Below are 16,751 nucleotides of genomic sequence, written 5' to 3'. Positions count from 1 at the left end.
ATAGGAAGCATAGACTCTAACCACTGACATTTGTTCATTGAGGTTATAGCAATTTTATTCACAAGAAACTCTCTGCAAAGTGTTAAAAAATTCTGTGGAGCGGATTTAGAGCTACCTTAACTTTTCAATTATTTAAAGTGGCTCTGAATCCGCTCCACATAACTTTTTTAAACTTGGCAGAAAGTTTAATTCTGTCATGCTGATGACATTTCATCTCAACCAACATGTTGCACGCACGCACATTGTGACTACAAATTCGAATCGTTACTTTAGACACCTAACCCGCAAACCTGTGAGTGTTGTTTGCTCAAGCATGTTGAAAGAATGTTTGATAACGTTTGGACACCCTGTAATTTTCAACATGTTGGATCGATCAAACATGCAATCAACCTTTATCGTTGATCAAGCCTTCAATAGAGTGTTTTCACTCACGTGATCACCGAAACCAAAGAAAACGTTTGCATGATAATAGAGCTAAATTCCCGGAGGATTAGTTAGGAACATCACCATGGCCGCTGTTCCATCGTTTACGGACACCAACACGGGCGCCGTGACGTGACGTGACGTGAAAACATTCTATACGAGCGAAGAGTTGCTTCAAGTAGACGAACTCTTTTCGTCACCGCTGTGCCGTTCCGGCACTGTCTTCGACAAAGAATAGCATTCGTATTCAACAAGTGGCAAAAATAAAAATACCTTGGAGCAAGGTTTTATTGAGCACCGTCTTAATTCTGGTCAAGTGCTCGACCAACAGTAATTCAAGATTCTTTCGCATAAAAATACAGAAGAAAGCGTTTCAATCCCATAAAATGAATCACTATAACCAGCGTTTCAATGCCTATTAATTTTCCCAACTCTTTGTAAATCCTAAACGTTATTCATCTGGACAATCGACCAATTTACAAAGCTCCATATCGGTTGAGAGCAAAGTGCTCTCCCTCCGATTAGTATTGTCAAGCAATCAAAACGACTCGGAAACGCTCTTTTCAAAATGAAAGATAGCCAAAAAATTGCGTATGGTGGTCCAGTTGGACTTAACTGAAACTTTCAAAATTAAATGTTTCTTTATTTTCTTGGAACCGGAGAGGGACTTGTCCGTTGCCTTAACGCGATAAAACTACTTTTTTTATGCGTGTCACTGATAAAAGAGCAAAAGCTCGCGTCGTTGGAATTACCTGTATAGCTAAGAAATTAATGAGGGAACTTAAATATACTTCGACATTAGAATAAACTTCCCCATGCATCCAAAACATAATTAACCTTTACATCCAGAGATGGGCTTTTCCCTTCCCTAAAAATGTTTGAACTGTCCTGTAGAATGCGTTAATTAATATCCTTCATCATGAAAACATGTGAAAATCTAAAAACGTAAACATCGCTTAGAGATAAAAATTAAATCAGTCGCTCAAAAACAGAGTCGATCCTTAGTATCTCCGCGCACATTCAGTGGAGCAGAAAACCTGGTTCTTCCTCGGGTGGCGAAGGAACTGCCTGCCGATTAGCGAGGTCTGACACATGGCACACTTGAAACACGCGTCGGTCGCGTGCCAGAAATCGTCCTCGTATTCAATCCGCTGCGCGTCTGCCGCGATGATCTGGCGGCAATGGAAGCATTTCTTAGCATACAGTCGATTGTAGCACTGCATGCAGTGAGGATGGCCGTCACGCGCCACATACAGCATCCCGCCCAGATCCAAGTCACACTCGTAACAACAAAAATGTTTGCGATGCCAGTTGCGGTCTTCGGCTTGGGTGTATTCTCGACTGAAGATGAGCTAAGACAGAACAAAAAGGGGAACGTTAGTCGACGAAGCCATGACATCGATTTTCTACTTTCATGGAATCTATCACCTTTGCTCCAATGATTGCGGTCTTCCACTACTCTTTGAAGCTTCATGGGTAGTGTTTCCACAATTTTCCACGATGGTAATAACCATCTTTAGATTGGAGCATCAAATACTTCGGATATAAGATTTCCTTTCCGGGCAACCGCAATGCGCATGCTCAGAACTCGTACTTCGATCTAAAGGTCGCTGATGTCATAATTTACGACAAGTCGTTTCCTCTCCCTTCATGAGATCAGTGAGGATAACTAACAATTATTTCACGAGGGCGCGTTGCATATGAGAGGATAGATATCTAACGAGGCGCGCAGCGCCGAGTTGGCTATAATAATCTCATATCCAACAAGCACGAGTGGAATAATTGTGTTATTAAAACCTCCATAGTGTTCCCGGGGGTAGTAATGTCGACTAAAGCATCGATTTCTGCCTCGGTCTATTCCGGTCCGAAAGGGCTTTTGTCGGCCATTTTTCCTCAGGGCTGCAAGAATGTTTTCTCAGCTCGCTTTATTACTGACGCGTTCCTTGACCATATTGGGTACAGCAGGTATATGAACTGATAGCCTGTGTCCAGCGAGCCAGTGAAAATGCTCGAAATCTGATATCAGTAGTTCAGTTTTTAATAATAGCTTTTATCGGCAGGACTTGTTCCGGTTGATGGACCGATATCAAAACTTCATAAGGGTACGACATTTTTTGCGTGTACATGATGGCGATATTTTTTGTTCCTTTAACAACATCTAGGTTAGTGCCCATTAACCCTTTCACCGCGATAAATGCCAATTGGCAGTTATAGATTTTACTTTGACTAACGCCAGACGATTTTACTCGTCAATGGGGAAGCCCTCGGGGGGTGAAAGGGTTAAAGCAGTTTGTCCTAAATGTCGCCGCGTAAATATTTTTTCTCCCTGTGTGTGCTGAAGTGGCAGTCATAGTATATAGTTTAAGTTTTATCTAGATCATAATTTGTAATTAGATTTGTAGTCATTCGGGTGGTGGTTTTTTTTTTATACTTTACGGGTTTAGCTTAGGTGTTTAAACTTAGTAGGGGAAATATCTTTTTTTTTTAGCACCTCTACACTTTACAAATCCTTAAATAAATAAATAAATAAATAAATACAAGTATGTTTGAGATTGACGCACCATTTCTTACCTCATCACAAGCAGCGCAGCGGGGTTTAAACAACTCAGCATAGTGTCTGCCACAGTAAATGCCGCCATCTTTGTAGAAATAAATCAGATCCACCAAGATGTTGTTACAGACGATGCACGCAAAGCATCCTGGGTGCCAGCACTTGTTCTCTCCTGCACGAGATGCAAACACAGCAACCTCTCCAAGGCCAATCTCACCCCTGCATCGGAAACAAACCTGGTAACGGTAATAATGAGATTTAATTTGTGCGGGAAGTTTTTGCAGTTATGTTGGCTATGTGTCAAGGACAGACATGATTGAAAGAGGCTTTTCGATCAGGGGGTAAATTCACTATCCAAGTTACCCAAAGGTGCATCTATGCAACAGCACATTGTAACTTACGCGAGAACAAAATGTGTACAAATTTAGTTTTATCCCAAGAGCCACTATATCAGGGCTTGGAACAGTTTACCACCGTGTGGATGCTGTCAAAAACGTGCAATAACTGATGCGCTGTGCAAATTAAAAGACTGTTCTCAAAGTTGCACTTAATTAACAAAGTGAAGTGAAGTGAGAGAAAGACCTGTACGGAGGAATAGATGAAGGAAAACGGCCTGTACGCCGGCTTAAACTACATCACTAGGACACTAAAATGCCCTCAAGTGTGGTAATCTGCTTAAAGGAACGACAATCCAAAATTTCCAAGAGGTTAGAATGGGCAAGCTAATTCACCATATGTGCATTGAAGTGAACAACGGGACAGTAGCGGAGTGTCGGAACAGGAAAGAAAAAAGGAGAAATAACAGAACATTAAGAACAGATGACAGTACTATGGCATTGAACCATTTGATTTAAGGACGGTGCCTACTAATTGAAAGGTATTTTTGCGGGGTTTACTAAATATGCCGGAAAACCATATCTTGGCAAGTATTAAAAAGAAAATTGGGGGTAACCACGCATTTTTCGAAGATAATTAATCAACAATATTTGTAAAAATCTTTAAAATGCAAAGAACTGTATGGTGTTCCTTTCCAAATTGAAGCTTAATTATTTATGAAAAATGCGTGATTACCCCGAATTTTCTTTTTGGATACCAAGAGCACTTGCTAAGTTCTGTTTTCTCCGCATAGTCTTGATCCGCCCAAAAATATCCCTGTATTAATAAGCACCACTCATGAATAAGAAATCCGAGTATCTCGAGATACACAGAATGTGTGAATTTCAAGGACTTTCAAGGCCTACAGTAATAAAGAAATCAAGTACTTTTCAAGGACCTTAAACGAACTCAAGGCCTTTTCAAGATTGTACGAACCATGGCGTAACCTTTTGAGGATTTACAGAGTGTTGGTCTGGCCAAAGTTGAACCCATCATGGTATATAGTCTGATTCTCAATCCACTGAGCCAAATGGTGGGCAGTTGAACCATTCTTTAAACAACTTGAGAAGTTTTTAACCAATTTGTAATCAAGATAACTTCTGGATACTGCACAACTATGGTAGCTTCTTCCATTGATTCAACTTACCCACTTAGAGACTGGGTTGGTTTTCTCTCGTACATCACCCACACCCAAAGCATGCTGGTTCCTGTCATCACAGAATCGCCGCATACTCGCTCTCTCTGGTTCCGTCAAGTTGTCACAGTAATTTTCATCATGGTCATGAATTGGCAACTGATACATCATCTGCTTGCGACGATACTTGGCACCATCACTTCCCACTTTGGGTTTGACCTGAGGGGGTAGTGTCTCCATATATTTCATTAACTGTGCAATAAAAACACAATAATTTCATTAATTATGTTGCAACATAATGATTCATGACTTTAAAGAGGCATTCAGGGCCAATAAAAAAAAATTTTTGTTCAGTACCAATTTAAAGTAATTTTTGTAAAAAGTCCCCCTTGAACTCTTAAAAGGGCATTCATTGCAAGGCCATCAAAGAACATGATACAAATTAAAACACATGTAGCCGATCATGATGCACATTTTGATTTATAAGACTTCCCACAGTTGAGGTTACCATAGTTCCTGGCAGGAGGCAGTTTTATTAGTCATTATATGAGCAGCTAACGAGTTATCATCAAAATGAGTGTGTAACCGGCAACCTGCCTTATTTCAAGGAAGGAGTCAAGCTAGCACAGCTTTCAAAATTTGACCCAGTTTGGTCCCCAAAACAAGACCCACTTTGATCATTACGTAACAAGTCAGTCTATCAACTTTATTGGTCTCATAAGCAATATGTAAATATGTACAAATAGTAAATCGATAAGAATGAATAAAAGGCCCAAAAGGGATTGCACGAACGGGAAAGTATCCCATGCGAGGCGCGACCCGACACAGTACTGTTACTGACACTAATCACCACATTGAGAACTGTACCAGACCTAGCATAGCACAGTATCAAACAGAACGCTCAGTTATTCTCGTAAAATCTGCACAATTGTCTGTCTCACTCCTGATTAATCATAGCAAGTATTACAAAACCAAGTTATTGTAAGTTATTATAGGTAAGCATTGTAAAAGAAAGTATTGTAAGTTATTGAGAGTAAATGAGTGTAAATAATTTCTAGTAAGTGTAAGAAAGTAGTGTAGTAAGTATTATAAGTAGGTGTTTTTTTTAAGTTTATATCTGTAAGTGTTTGTAAGCATGTATATTAGTGGTCATAGGTAATGTAGTGTAAGTATTTGTAATATACATGTAAATAGTGTTTTGAGTCAAATTAAAAAATAAATTAAACATAAAATCAGGAGAGACAATTGCACTCCACCTGTAAAATGTAATGAAGTGCTTGTTCACATTGATAATCCATTTCTCACTTGCATATCCTAACCACTGGTTAGCTTTTCTAGTTTCACTGTTTTATTATGTCCATGGATAAAAATACATACCACACCCTGCTGCAAACCAGGTGGACACCATGCAAACTGCTTAGCATACTCTGACCGCTGAGTATTATTATCTGCTTCTAGTTTGCGGAAGTAATCACGAATATGTGATACAGGGGAATCTTTGGAGAACAAGCTGTGCACCACAATCTTGTGAGCTTCTTCTTCTGCACTCTTGATATCATGTTCCTCTGGTTTACACTTGCATGTTTTGCAGATTTTTCTATTGGCGTGAAATTCAAATTGAATTACATAAGAGACAGTGGACAGATACACTAACTAATCACTGCAAGCTAATCCTTCTACGTCATCCATATTTCTCAGTCTCTCTGATCTGCATTTAGACACATGTCCTTTGACAATTGAACTCAGCTTCAAGAAGGATAAGCTTAATAATATTTAAAAATGAAGATGTGAAAAGTTGAAGTGGTCGATCATTGGAATCAATAATCGACCACTCAAATTAACCAATCAAAAAGTGCTGATTTTTAATTCTGTCCCTCTTGGGGGAAATCTGCACTTTTTGATTGGTTAATTTGATTTTGATCAAATTCCAATGATTGACCACTTCTGTCCCAATCATATGGCGATGGCAAGAACCTGAGCAAAGCTCGAAAATCCAGTAGGATTTTGAGGTTGCACAGCCGCGTAAATGCAATGATTTTTAGCATAATGCTAGCAAAATTATAGACTTTTCACGTGCCCAAGTCTGGGAGGCAAGCGACCTTTGTAAGTGTGAGAAATTCTGCTAAATTCTGGAGGCCATCGGCCACGAGTGGTCTTAGAAGCTGCACACCTTGTCTATATATATTGTATGTGACGACCTGTTGGATCTGAAGGGGAAATCGAAGCATCCCAAAAACCCATCAAAACACTCAGGACAACACCGTCAGAAAATAGTGGGTGAGTGAACTTTATTCATCAGGCTGTCCATAAAATGGATTTTCGTCACGATTTGAAGTTTTTATGGAACATTTTCCTCGATCAGTTGAATCGGCCGTTACAACTGTCTCATTTTATGATATAACATGATGTCACGTGCTCGCACACTGAATTAAATCTATTTTACTTAATTAGCGATTGTTTTGAGTGTTGAATATTTTAAAACCAAAGTACTGAGGCAACGTGTTTGAAATTGTTGACCAAACTAAAACGGATCTCCATTCGTATTCAGGGCACTTTCCTCTAAACCATCTTAATTTCGCTTTGCCGAAGGTGTTACACCAGTCGGAGATTAGTGCACAGTGGATCGCTTTGCGTGTGATTCCGAACTTTCCTCATGGCATCTGACAGGATGCGGCGATGCGGATCCGCATAATTCCCTAAAATCCCCATCCTCCGCATAATTACTATATTTTCCGCACAAAACTGAAGAAATACCTGATATTAGTGATAAAGCAGCTTCTTATCATCCTCACAAACACAAAAGACAAAGAGATCGACTACTTTGAAACGCTTATTTTCCTAAACATTGAAGAAAACACGCCATTTCATTCGCAAGATGAAAGTTTGCAATTTTTTCGGCAATGAGCCTGGACTCTAGTTAAAACGTTTTCATAACATACCGGTACCCTTGGCTCGAAATTTTTAGAAAAGATGCAACAAGGTATGAAAATTTAGCCACCAAGTTATAATAGCAAAATTAATTAAATTGCTCATTTGTAAAAGTAGGGAGAATCATTGCGATGAAGTTTAACAAAAAAAAGTAGGAGCCCACAATACGTGTGTGTAAAAAACCACTGCAAATGGTGAATGATCGATGGAATGGATCGTGGTTCAACCACACCACAATTTTGCTCCATATCTCCAAATTGAGCAAATGTGAAAGAATGTTTAACATATATTAAATGAAAGGTGTTACAATTGAACCCACTGGGAACTCGGAAAAATCCGAGCCCCAGATGGGATTCAAACCCACGACCCCCCGTGATCTAGTATGGATGCTCTAACCACTGAGCTACTGGAGACTCTATGGTGAGCAAGGGTGAAATGTGGGTATTTGACTCGAGCTGCATCATGCAGCCACCTTTCATTTAATATGTGTTAAACATTCTTTCACATTCGCTCACTTTGGTGGTTGGTTGGCCGCATCGTTCACAGAAATACAGGCAACTGGATTTCAATGATGCTCTCAATGTGACTGCGCAATGCAGTTAAGAGCTATGCTGTCAGTCGATATTTGACTCTGTGGCTGCGTGATGCAGCTAACCCTTTTATTTTAACGGTGAAAGCTGGTCGCAAATTGGTGACTCCTCCAGATATCGCAAAGGGATTTAAATTTCAGTCATAAACGCGACTGTATTGGTCGCAATTTTGATTCCTGATTCACCATAAGCATATCAATACATTGGACGGGCCTAATTATTAGTTCGATAAATTGTTTCAATTTCTGCATAATCCAGTGTAATTTCCGCATAATCAACGCACATTTATGCATTTAATATGGCCGAAAATTTCCGCATACTCTTTAATTTTTTTCCGCATCCTATCAGAAGCCCTGTTTCCTTCTCGAACAGAACACTGCTGAGCAATTCTTGACCCTGGTCTAGAGACTCATTGCAATGGGTTACAAGTTTTGTAAATGACTCCCTCAGTCAGATGAGCTGGCATAAGAAAGGCAAGCCAGTTAAGAATAATCCTCTCCACGTACCAATTTATGTCGAGGTGTTTTTAACTCTTCAGGTAAAATGACAAACTCCTTCCCTGGATCAAAGAGCAACTCTTTATTTTTTAGACTATTAAAAACTAAAACGACAGGCACCCTTTTGCCTTCAGGTGAAATCAAAAAGTTTTTGCAGAGGCGGCAAATTCGCCCTCACTGCAATCTTATCTCCCGCGTGAAAAATTAAATGTGCACCTTGTTGTTGACTTCCGAGTGCACTCATGCAAAGAAACATCTGTGAGGTCAACTTTTTGACAGTTTATTTGATGGACTTGTTGACATTTCTGGCCTTCACGGTGGATCAGTGGCATGAAAGGCATGTCTCCAGGCTACGTCGCCACTTCCCTCCTCAAGACCCCCGCTCGCCTCGCTTTGATCACCAATTTATTTTTTGCCATGTTCTTTTTCATTCCATAACCCCAACTGTGAAGCATGGTCCCAGGCTATCAGGCGCCCTATGATGCCCCAGTTGATGAGTAAAATTGCCTGGCATTAGATAGCCTAAGGGTAAAATCTTACTCCCAGGGGTCAATGGGTTAATGGAAGGGACATCTTCAATTTTTTTCATGTATATATTCTTAATAGGTAATCTCACGATTTTTCTTGAGCTATTTTGAATAAGTAAGCACTTGTAATTTTTTTTCAGAGTACTACAAATAATCATTATTTACACTTGCCTGAATGTTGTCATTAAAAAAAAAAAATTACTTGCACTTAGTTATTCCAAATTGTACTTGAAATCCTGTGATTATATTAAAATATTGACAGGAAAAACTGAACCTCCAAAAGTGCAAATCAAGTCCTCCTTCACACTTGACTGGGCCGCATTTCAGACATGGTGACCCTGCATTTCTTTCATGGCCTAAAGTAAACTATAACCAAACAAAACATGAAAAGTTAGCTCATGGACCTTTGATATTGTCATTTAGAACCATATCTTAAATTTTCAAAAGCAGCTCAAGGCCTCACAGTTTACTCATTAGTTCATGGACATGGAAAAAGGAGTGAATGAATAAATGTGATTACAGGGAACTACTTTAAAATCTAGTTTCAAAAAGTTGTATTAGTATAGGAAATCATATGAATAATTTCTTGAGCCACAAGCAAGTTGCAGAAGCGGGTGAAGATGAGTCCTGAAGCGGCGAGAGAGAAAAACCTCTAGTTACTTTGGACTTGAATCTCACTTTCATGCAGACGCCAGCTGTCAAATGCATCAAATTGATAATTTCAAAAGGGACCAAAGGCATCTTAGCAGGGGTCCCCTTGGTATTACCAATCAAACGAACCAATCATATTGAGTTGCATGTTTGTAAAATATCAACCAATCCAAGCCTGAGGGTCAGATCCTGACCCTGGCATCTGCATGAAAGTGAGATTCAAATCCAAGGTAACCAGAATTTTTTTCTCTTTCTCGCTGCTTCGCGACCCGTCTTCACAGCTTCACGGCTCTCTCATGGCTCAAGAAAAACCTCTGGGGCCAGGGCACTGTTCATGGATATTCCTAGACAAAAGTAATGTTGGGGAGAACAGCAAAGAAACACTGTGATGCTTCTCAGATTACATGCTTCTAAATTACGTGCATTTCTGAATATATCTGAAATAGAAGGGTTAACAGGTGAATAATTTTTGATAGACAAAATACATTCAGAGATGGCAAAGTGGTGAGAACACTCGCCTCCCACCAATGTGGCCCAGGTTCGATTCCCAGACTCAGCGTCACATGTCGGTTGAGTTTTTTGGTTCTCTACTCTGCACCAAGAGGATTTTCTCCAGTTACTCCAGTTTCCCCTCTCCTCAAACACCAACATTTGACTTGATCTGCTTAATTTCAGTTAACAGTGTCCCCAATTAGTGCTCCGGTGCTAGAGTGACTAGACACTTAAATAAAGATCCCTTTCTTTGACTGTCAAGGGGTCCAAGTTGACTAGTAATAAATTATTATTTGTCAACTGGGACAAGTTTAAAAAAGGTAAAATCTGACAGTATCATAATAATTTTATTGTGAGCAAAAGGGTTCACAGACACAGTTTTTCTATTTTTTCTCTTGCTGACTTATTTTGTTGCTTTTATCAATACATTTAAATTACACAAAATTTGACCAAATGCTCATTTAAAACCAAATGAATTAAAGCTAAATTATAACACATACGAAACAAGTTATTTCCATATCACTTAATAATATAGAGTGCAGAGAAATAAAAACGGCAGAATAAATCTCGTGAGGAGGACACTTTTGCTAAATTTAAAGAAACATTCGCTTCAGTTTAAGTATTAAATTATTTTAACACGCAATATTTGCATTATCAATTTTGTGCAATGTGGTAAGAAAACCTGGAGCTTTCAAGTTCTCGATAATAACGAAAATCGAATTCATCAACTAGTTTTCTTCATGCCTTATAGGGTTTCTCAACCAAATTGTTCTGCATTTGACAATCCGAAACGATCAGTAACAAGTGACTTTGTATTCGCGTTTCTGAAAAGATCAAGTTTCCTTGCAAAGAAGTAGTTTTGCGTTGGAAATCAAGCCTAATCTAATTGTTTATACAAAAAGAGAACCAATGCAGACGTAAGTAATTCTGACTTGTGCTTTAGATGAATATAAGATAAGAGTAAAACGTTCGTAACAAAACGGCAAAGAACATTGTGACATGTGAGCGAACGCTTACATAGAAATCTCTGGGTTTTTCGAGTGTTTGCTGTTTATACTGTCCCTTGAACAAAAAAAATCGTTATTCTAGGAATGTGTAACATAACTACTGCGATAACAGCTTTGTTTCGTCAAGGAGTTTAGAAGATCGACAGCAAAAGCGACTAACCTTTTTGGGAAGATGAAAATTTACCACATCCTCCGTCGTGGCCGACATTTCCTGGCTTAGATCGAAAAATTCAATCTCTATTAATACCTTCCGTCTTTTTTACACGTCAAAAGTTCGATAACTACAACAAGCAACCGAAAACAGAGCTTCGATTTTTGCAATTAGGCCAATGTTATTTCGTCATAAATATCTTCCCCTCCCAAATAAACGCTAACGTAGTAACGGACGTGACTCAATTTGGAAACTCGCGCGGAATGCCGGGTCATGTTACAAAATGAGGGAGGGGATGGTGGACGGTAATTAGCATTCAAATTAAATATATTAACCGTATCTGTTTTTTTTTTTTTACGCGGAGCTCTTTTGCCGAAACTAAAAACTGAAAAATCAATCGTTTTCGATCGTTAAAGAAAAATCAAGTAAAATAATGCATTCTCACAAAACTATTTCTTCCGCTGATGTAATGGTTATTTGATTTCTTGTTGCACATACATACGAACAGCTTAACCGGAAAAGCAAACCACGTACATGTATAATTAAAGTTAAGATACTTACTTATGCGTTAAATGCATCTTTTGGAGCCACGCAAAACTCCGCTAGTTCAAATGGAGAAACGATGGATCATTTTAAAACAGCTTTTCATTTTTTTTTTTCATTCGCGTCAGTTTTAAAGCTTAGAGATGTAACAGATTTTTCAGATGTAGCAGATGTAACAGATGTAACTGATTTTTCCCATCAAAGAAAGTAACCATCATGTCTGTGCCTTAGTCTGCTTTTGCCGTTTTTTTTTAAACTCTCAGATGAGAAACCGAAAAAAAGCAGAAAGGTATGACGCAACTTACAATTAACTAGCCAAGCAATTTTTTAGACCTACATATGGTGGTTTCGCTCCCTAGGAATATGAGAGCTTAAACGGAACTTAAGCTAAGGGAGTAACTGCTGAATACCCTGCCACCTTTGTGAGCACTCGGCGGCGTTCTCTATAAAAGAACGAATCAGAATACAATAGATGTTATTCTTATGCAAATGAGTGGTGGGGTATTGGCGCATTGCGCTCTCTTGGGCATTCGTACAACCTCTTTTCTGGTGAGAAACTCAGATATTTCCTTTAGATGATGACAATATCGAAATACCAATCAGTTGCAAGATTTTACTGAGACACCGTCACAATTGGCTTCTGTTACAAGAAAGTTTCGATCTGTGTTTCACTGATGAAGAAAGTCGTTGAAACTCGCGCTTGACTCAAAACTATCCTTTTTGACTCTAGACTTGGGTTTTTCATCAGTAGGATCAAGGGAGAACGATCATCTTACCTCCTTACGGGGCATTTCTCCTTCAGTGTTGAAACGTCCTGTGAAACGTCCTTCTTTCAGACAAACGCTTTCTTTCTGATTTGTAAATCAATGCCCTAGGACTTGACCTATGACATTCCAATATTCTGCCACGTCAAGGGGGCTTAGCCTGCGAATGCAGACGTATTTCCGGCGGTCGTTTGTGAAGTTTCGTCCTGTCCCGTGACGACTGATTTCGTCGCCTTTTCTCCTGCCCCGACTGACTATCCCTGGGCCTGGGGGGGGGGGGGGGGTACTCGATGTATCCCTGGTTGGGGAGGTGCAGCGCGGCCCCTCATACCCTGACTCTGTTTAAGACAAATATCACTGATTTCCCTACCCATTTTAAGACAGAATTCTGATTTTTGATACCCAGTTTAAGACAAAAATTGATAAATCGATACCCTGATTAAGACAAAAAATGATAAATTCAATACCCTGTTCAAGACAAAAATCCCGAAAAACATACCCTGGCTGGCCGCACGTCCCCATTAAGCCCTTATAAGGGAGTACCCCCCCCCCCCCCCCCCCAGGGTCCCTGGTTCTCCGAGGATGATATGCCATGCCACTAAAGCATTTTCTTTAGCCTATTTGAGGTCTGAACTAGCATTATCAGACTGATATGAAATGTTCATACGTTTGAGATGCGGAAAGAGTTGGAGTCGCAGTTGGGCCGCAACTTGTAAAGAAAGCCTCGTCAAACTCACAAGTGCCAAGCGCCCAGTGCAGCGCAGTGCAGCGCAATGCGCGGTCATGGGTCCAAGTCCCAGTCCCGTTCAAGCCCAGTCTCCTTCGCAGCCGTCCTTCGGGATGTCACGCAACGCTTCTCCTCTTTACTCATGTAAGAAATGCGCCAAGGGAAGGCAGTTTCATTTGCTGAACCAAGGCCCGATTCAAACGTCGGACTTCTGCCGTGTCGAACTCATTTGAAGTGAGTTCGACAAGGCAGAAGTGTGGCATCTGAATCACCTGCCGCATTTCTGGTGCAAGTTCGACAGGCTGTGTCGGAACCTGCGACAGAAAAGCGGCACCGATTTAAACGTCGAATTTCTGCCGAGTCGAATTTAATGCATAAATTATTACAATGTACGAACATGTTTGCTAGACATTCCTACGATTATCTCTGACCAAAATACGGCAGGTCCAATATGAAATAAATGCGGCACAATCAATGTCGACGTCTGACCTAGCTGTAGAACTTTTGTCGAACATAAGTCGAACTCAATTGCGTTCGACACAGCAAAAGGGCGACTATTGAATCGGACCTTTAAGAAATCAGGCACAATGACTGTAATGTCTTCCAATGTTCATTTGAAAGGTAAAATCCTTACAATTAGCAAAAAATAGATTCTGCATCAAAGGCTCGCGTTAAACAAATAAAAAAGACAACAACCTCAAGTGGGATGAGGGCAGAAAAAGAAGAACAACAATAAAAGCAAGATGACACACGCTAACACCAACCCGCCTGGTATGTTAGCTACGCTATGCTGATGAGGCCCAAAAGGCCGAAACAGCTGTCCATGGCTGCTAATTGACCGGGTGAAATGATTGTGCGCATGCGTGATGTGTTGGCCACACCGGGTTGGTGTTAGCGTGTGTCACCTTGCTTTTATAGTTTTAGAAAAAGAAGGTCAAGACGTTCTCATCAATGCAACAGAATTTATTTAACGGCGTTGTTTGAGCACTAGATATACGTACTCATTAAAATACATAAAAGAAACTGGTAGGTTGTTACAGTAATTTTCTGTAGTTTTGCAATTCTACCTCGTTAAATTTTGGTTAGTAATTGGTAATTGCTAACGAGACAAATCAGATACATTCACCCAATAGCAAATTTGGCTATTGGTGAATAGCTTAACTTTGGCCGTAATTTAAAGCATTTGTAGCGCTACGTGTCCAAAGCAACTTGATTTTTGTTGAAGGCAGTCGAGTTGTTTTTACATAGCATGAGATAGCAAATTGATTTAAAAAAGCTTGTATCTCAAGCCACATAACAGTAACTATATGCACGCTTTGCAGACCTACTTTCTCGCCTCAAGATTTGTTGGCTGCAAGCACACAGCCCATTCTCGTCACCAGAGCCTCGGATCTACCCAAGGCTCTGGCAAACTCTATGTAGGAGAACATGCGCCGTAGGGTTCTTATAGCCAAAAACTGGCTATTTGAACCTTACGGCGCCTGCTCAATCCTCGTGCTAATATAAAAGCACCAATGAGAGACGCTTTTGATTGTTCTTCACGAAAACCAATGAGAAGACACTTTGTTTCAGGGTTCCCCAGAGCTGTTCTCTCTCTCAACCGGGAGAAGAGCTCTGGGGTCGAGATTGGCATACAGCCTTAAAACCTAAAGGAAACCGATGGATTGACGCAGAAATTTTGCTCCTTTACCGTATTTCACATACTTTAATAATACCTTTAGCTATGTTGAGAGATTAATTAATTCTTGTACCGTTTGGAACACCACAACCATTAAAATACTCATCCAGTAAGAAGCTCCAATTAAAAGAAAAACTTTGGTAGGTAAAATCCCTTGGTCGACCTGTAACCATAAGTTGCGATACATTGTCAAATATAACTACTTGCATTTTGTTGGCATTCATTAAAGTGGGGGTGGGGATGGGGAGGGGGGGGGGGGAGGGGGCAGGGTTGGAAAGAAAGAAAGCAATCTTGGACAAAACTCTTGGGAAAAACTCTGACATCCTTGGACATACACTCTCAAAAAAAGTCTATATGTCCCCCCTCCTCTTCCCCAATGTTGATAATGTGGTCAGTGAAAACTACTGTGCAAGCTTTTGGCCGTTTCTTAACCAACATTGGATTAGAGGAAGGGGGAAAAGTATGGAGAAGGTAATCTTTTATCACAGGCAAATAAGGGAATGACCATTTCATAGTGGTGTATCACATTCTTCCAACGAGTTTCGTCCAAGCTTGTAGCTTCCACAAGGAGGTACATCTTTAACAAACTAATGGGCATGTGTAGGTGGGAATTTGTTGTTGGTGAGTGATGGATAGACGGTATTTATTATTATTTTTACATTCCACATTTTTTTGGGTGGTAGTCAGTTTGTTTTCACACCGAAAAGAGATTGGAGATTGAATAGACTAAACAACGTTACGATCAGTCGAGGGCCTGATAGACAAGCGAATTCGTAATCAAAACACGGTTTTCACTGACACTAGCGTTTCAAGTAAATAAATGCCTTCCTCTTGATTGCTTGAGACTGTTTTCGACAACGAACAGTCTTTACACAATAAACAAAATATAAATGAATTGGAACTTGGTTTCGTTAAGCCTTGGCTGAACACTGTTTCGAAATTAATCAGCCCTACATATATCTTTCGGTAATTATTTAAAAGCTATCACTACCAGTCGAGAAAACCGATGCAGTTTTCTCAGGTTTTTTTCTATCCGTGCGCCTTCTCAAAACTTGTTCATCATGTTTTTGGCGTTATATACCGATCGTCGTGAAAATAAAATCAAAAAAAATAACTTGAGCCAGAAACAAACTTTGCTTGAGCCAATCACAGCCGACGATGACAGTCAGATGAGCCAATCAGAACGAAAATGTTAAGCACGCGTATCCGGAACCAAGAGCGCGAAAAACACGAGCGTGCAATTCAATTTCGCTTTGGTTCAGAGAAGGGCGCACGGTTTTTAGGATTTTAGAAATCTTCGTAATTCAAATCCAACGCGTTTATGTGAATCGGCAAACGGCAAACTGCAGGCTGCTTTTTATCATAAGAGCACGAAAATTCGTTTATTGCAACTTAGTGGATATTCTCAACCTCGGATAATGCATTTTGTGTGCTCTGATTGGTTCACTCAATCTCGGTTATCAGCTCATATACCTTAATTTGACCTTATATGGTAAATGATTGCGCTAAGCGTTGCTAAGCTAAATTTTTTTTCGCCGGAAAGCGAAATTTCTCTCTGAATAAAGCCAAAAACCCTAAAACAACTATTCACCACAGATAAGAAATGAGCTAAGATTAAGCAGGTTCCTTTGGTTTTTGACAAAATGCAAATTTCAGTCTGGCGTTTGCCGCTTGCCGAGGCAACCGCGATCTTCTTACCAAGAGAGGACGAG

General features: G+C 40.0%; 2 protein-coding genes and 1 long non-coding RNA gene across 6 annotated transcripts in view; 1 reads left to right on the top strand and 2 right to left on the bottom strand.

Moving 5' to 3' along the window:
* Positions 1 to 1,224, top strand: part of LOC138016956 (uncharacterized) — a 28,675-nt gene extending 27,451 nt beyond the window's left edge. For all 3 annotated transcript variants that reach the window (XR_011125902.1, XR_011125904.1, XR_011125903.1), the window contains one exon: positions 9 to 1,224. This is a non-coding gene — a long non-coding RNA (uncharacterized lncRNA). The remainder of the gene's footprint in view (positions 1 to 8) is intronic.
* LOC138016955 (testin-like) lies at positions 694 to 12,746 on the bottom strand. Of its 2 annotated transcripts, none has more exons than XM_068864145.1 (6): positions 12,647 to 12,746; positions 9,301 to 9,392; positions 5,862 to 6,081; positions 4,497 to 4,736; positions 2,995 to 3,210; positions 694 to 1,775 (listed from the first exon to the last, which is right to left on the bottom strand). In XM_068864145.1, exons 1-6 carry the CDS (start codon positions 12,659 to 12,661, stop codon positions 1,425 to 1,427), a joined length of 1,134 nt encoding a protein of 377 aa, XP_068720246.1. In that variant the 5' UTR covers positions 12,662 to 12,746; the 3' UTR covers positions 694 to 1,424. The 2 variants fall into 2 exon arrangements, with proteins under 2 accessions (XP_068720246.1, XP_068720245.1); XM_068864144.1 differs by lacking the exon at positions 12,647 to 12,746 and adding an exon at positions 11,337 to 11,564.
* Positions 12,747 to 15,046: 2,300 nt separating this feature from the next.
* LOC138016726 (trichohyalin-like) overlaps positions 15,047 to 16,751 on the bottom strand; it is a 105,662-nt gene continuing 103,957 nt past the window's right edge. The window contains exon 12 of the mRNA XM_068863916.1: positions 15,047 to 16,751. This exon is cut by the window's right edge and continues 1,013 nt beyond it. The gene's annotated coding sequence lies outside the window, so the exon portion shown is untranslated.

This window comes from Montipora capricornis, chromosome 9, assembly GCF_036669925.1.
Source record: "Montipora capricornis isolate CH-2021 chromosome 9, ASM3666992v2, whole genome shotgun sequence".
Taxonomy (NCBI): Eukaryota; Metazoa; Cnidaria; class Anthozoa; order Scleractinia; family Acroporidae; genus Montipora; species Montipora capricornis.
Note: the sequence above shows the minus strand (reverse complement) of the source record. Positions and strands in the feature narration are given on the sequence as shown.

Coding starts and splice junctions, on each gene's coding strand:
- LOC138016955 (XM_068864144.1), bottom strand. CDS start 11,384: ATGTCGGCCACGACGGAGGATGTGGTAAATTTTCATCTTCCCAAAAAG. Junction 3,211..4,496: donor CCAACCCAGTCTCTAAGTGG/GTAAGTTGAATC, acceptor TACCGTTACCAG/GTTTGTTTCCGATGCAGGGG. Junction 1,776..2,994: donor GCTGCGCTGCTTGTGATGAG/GTAAGAAATGGT, acceptor GTTCTGTCTTAG/CTCATCTTCAGTCGAGAATA.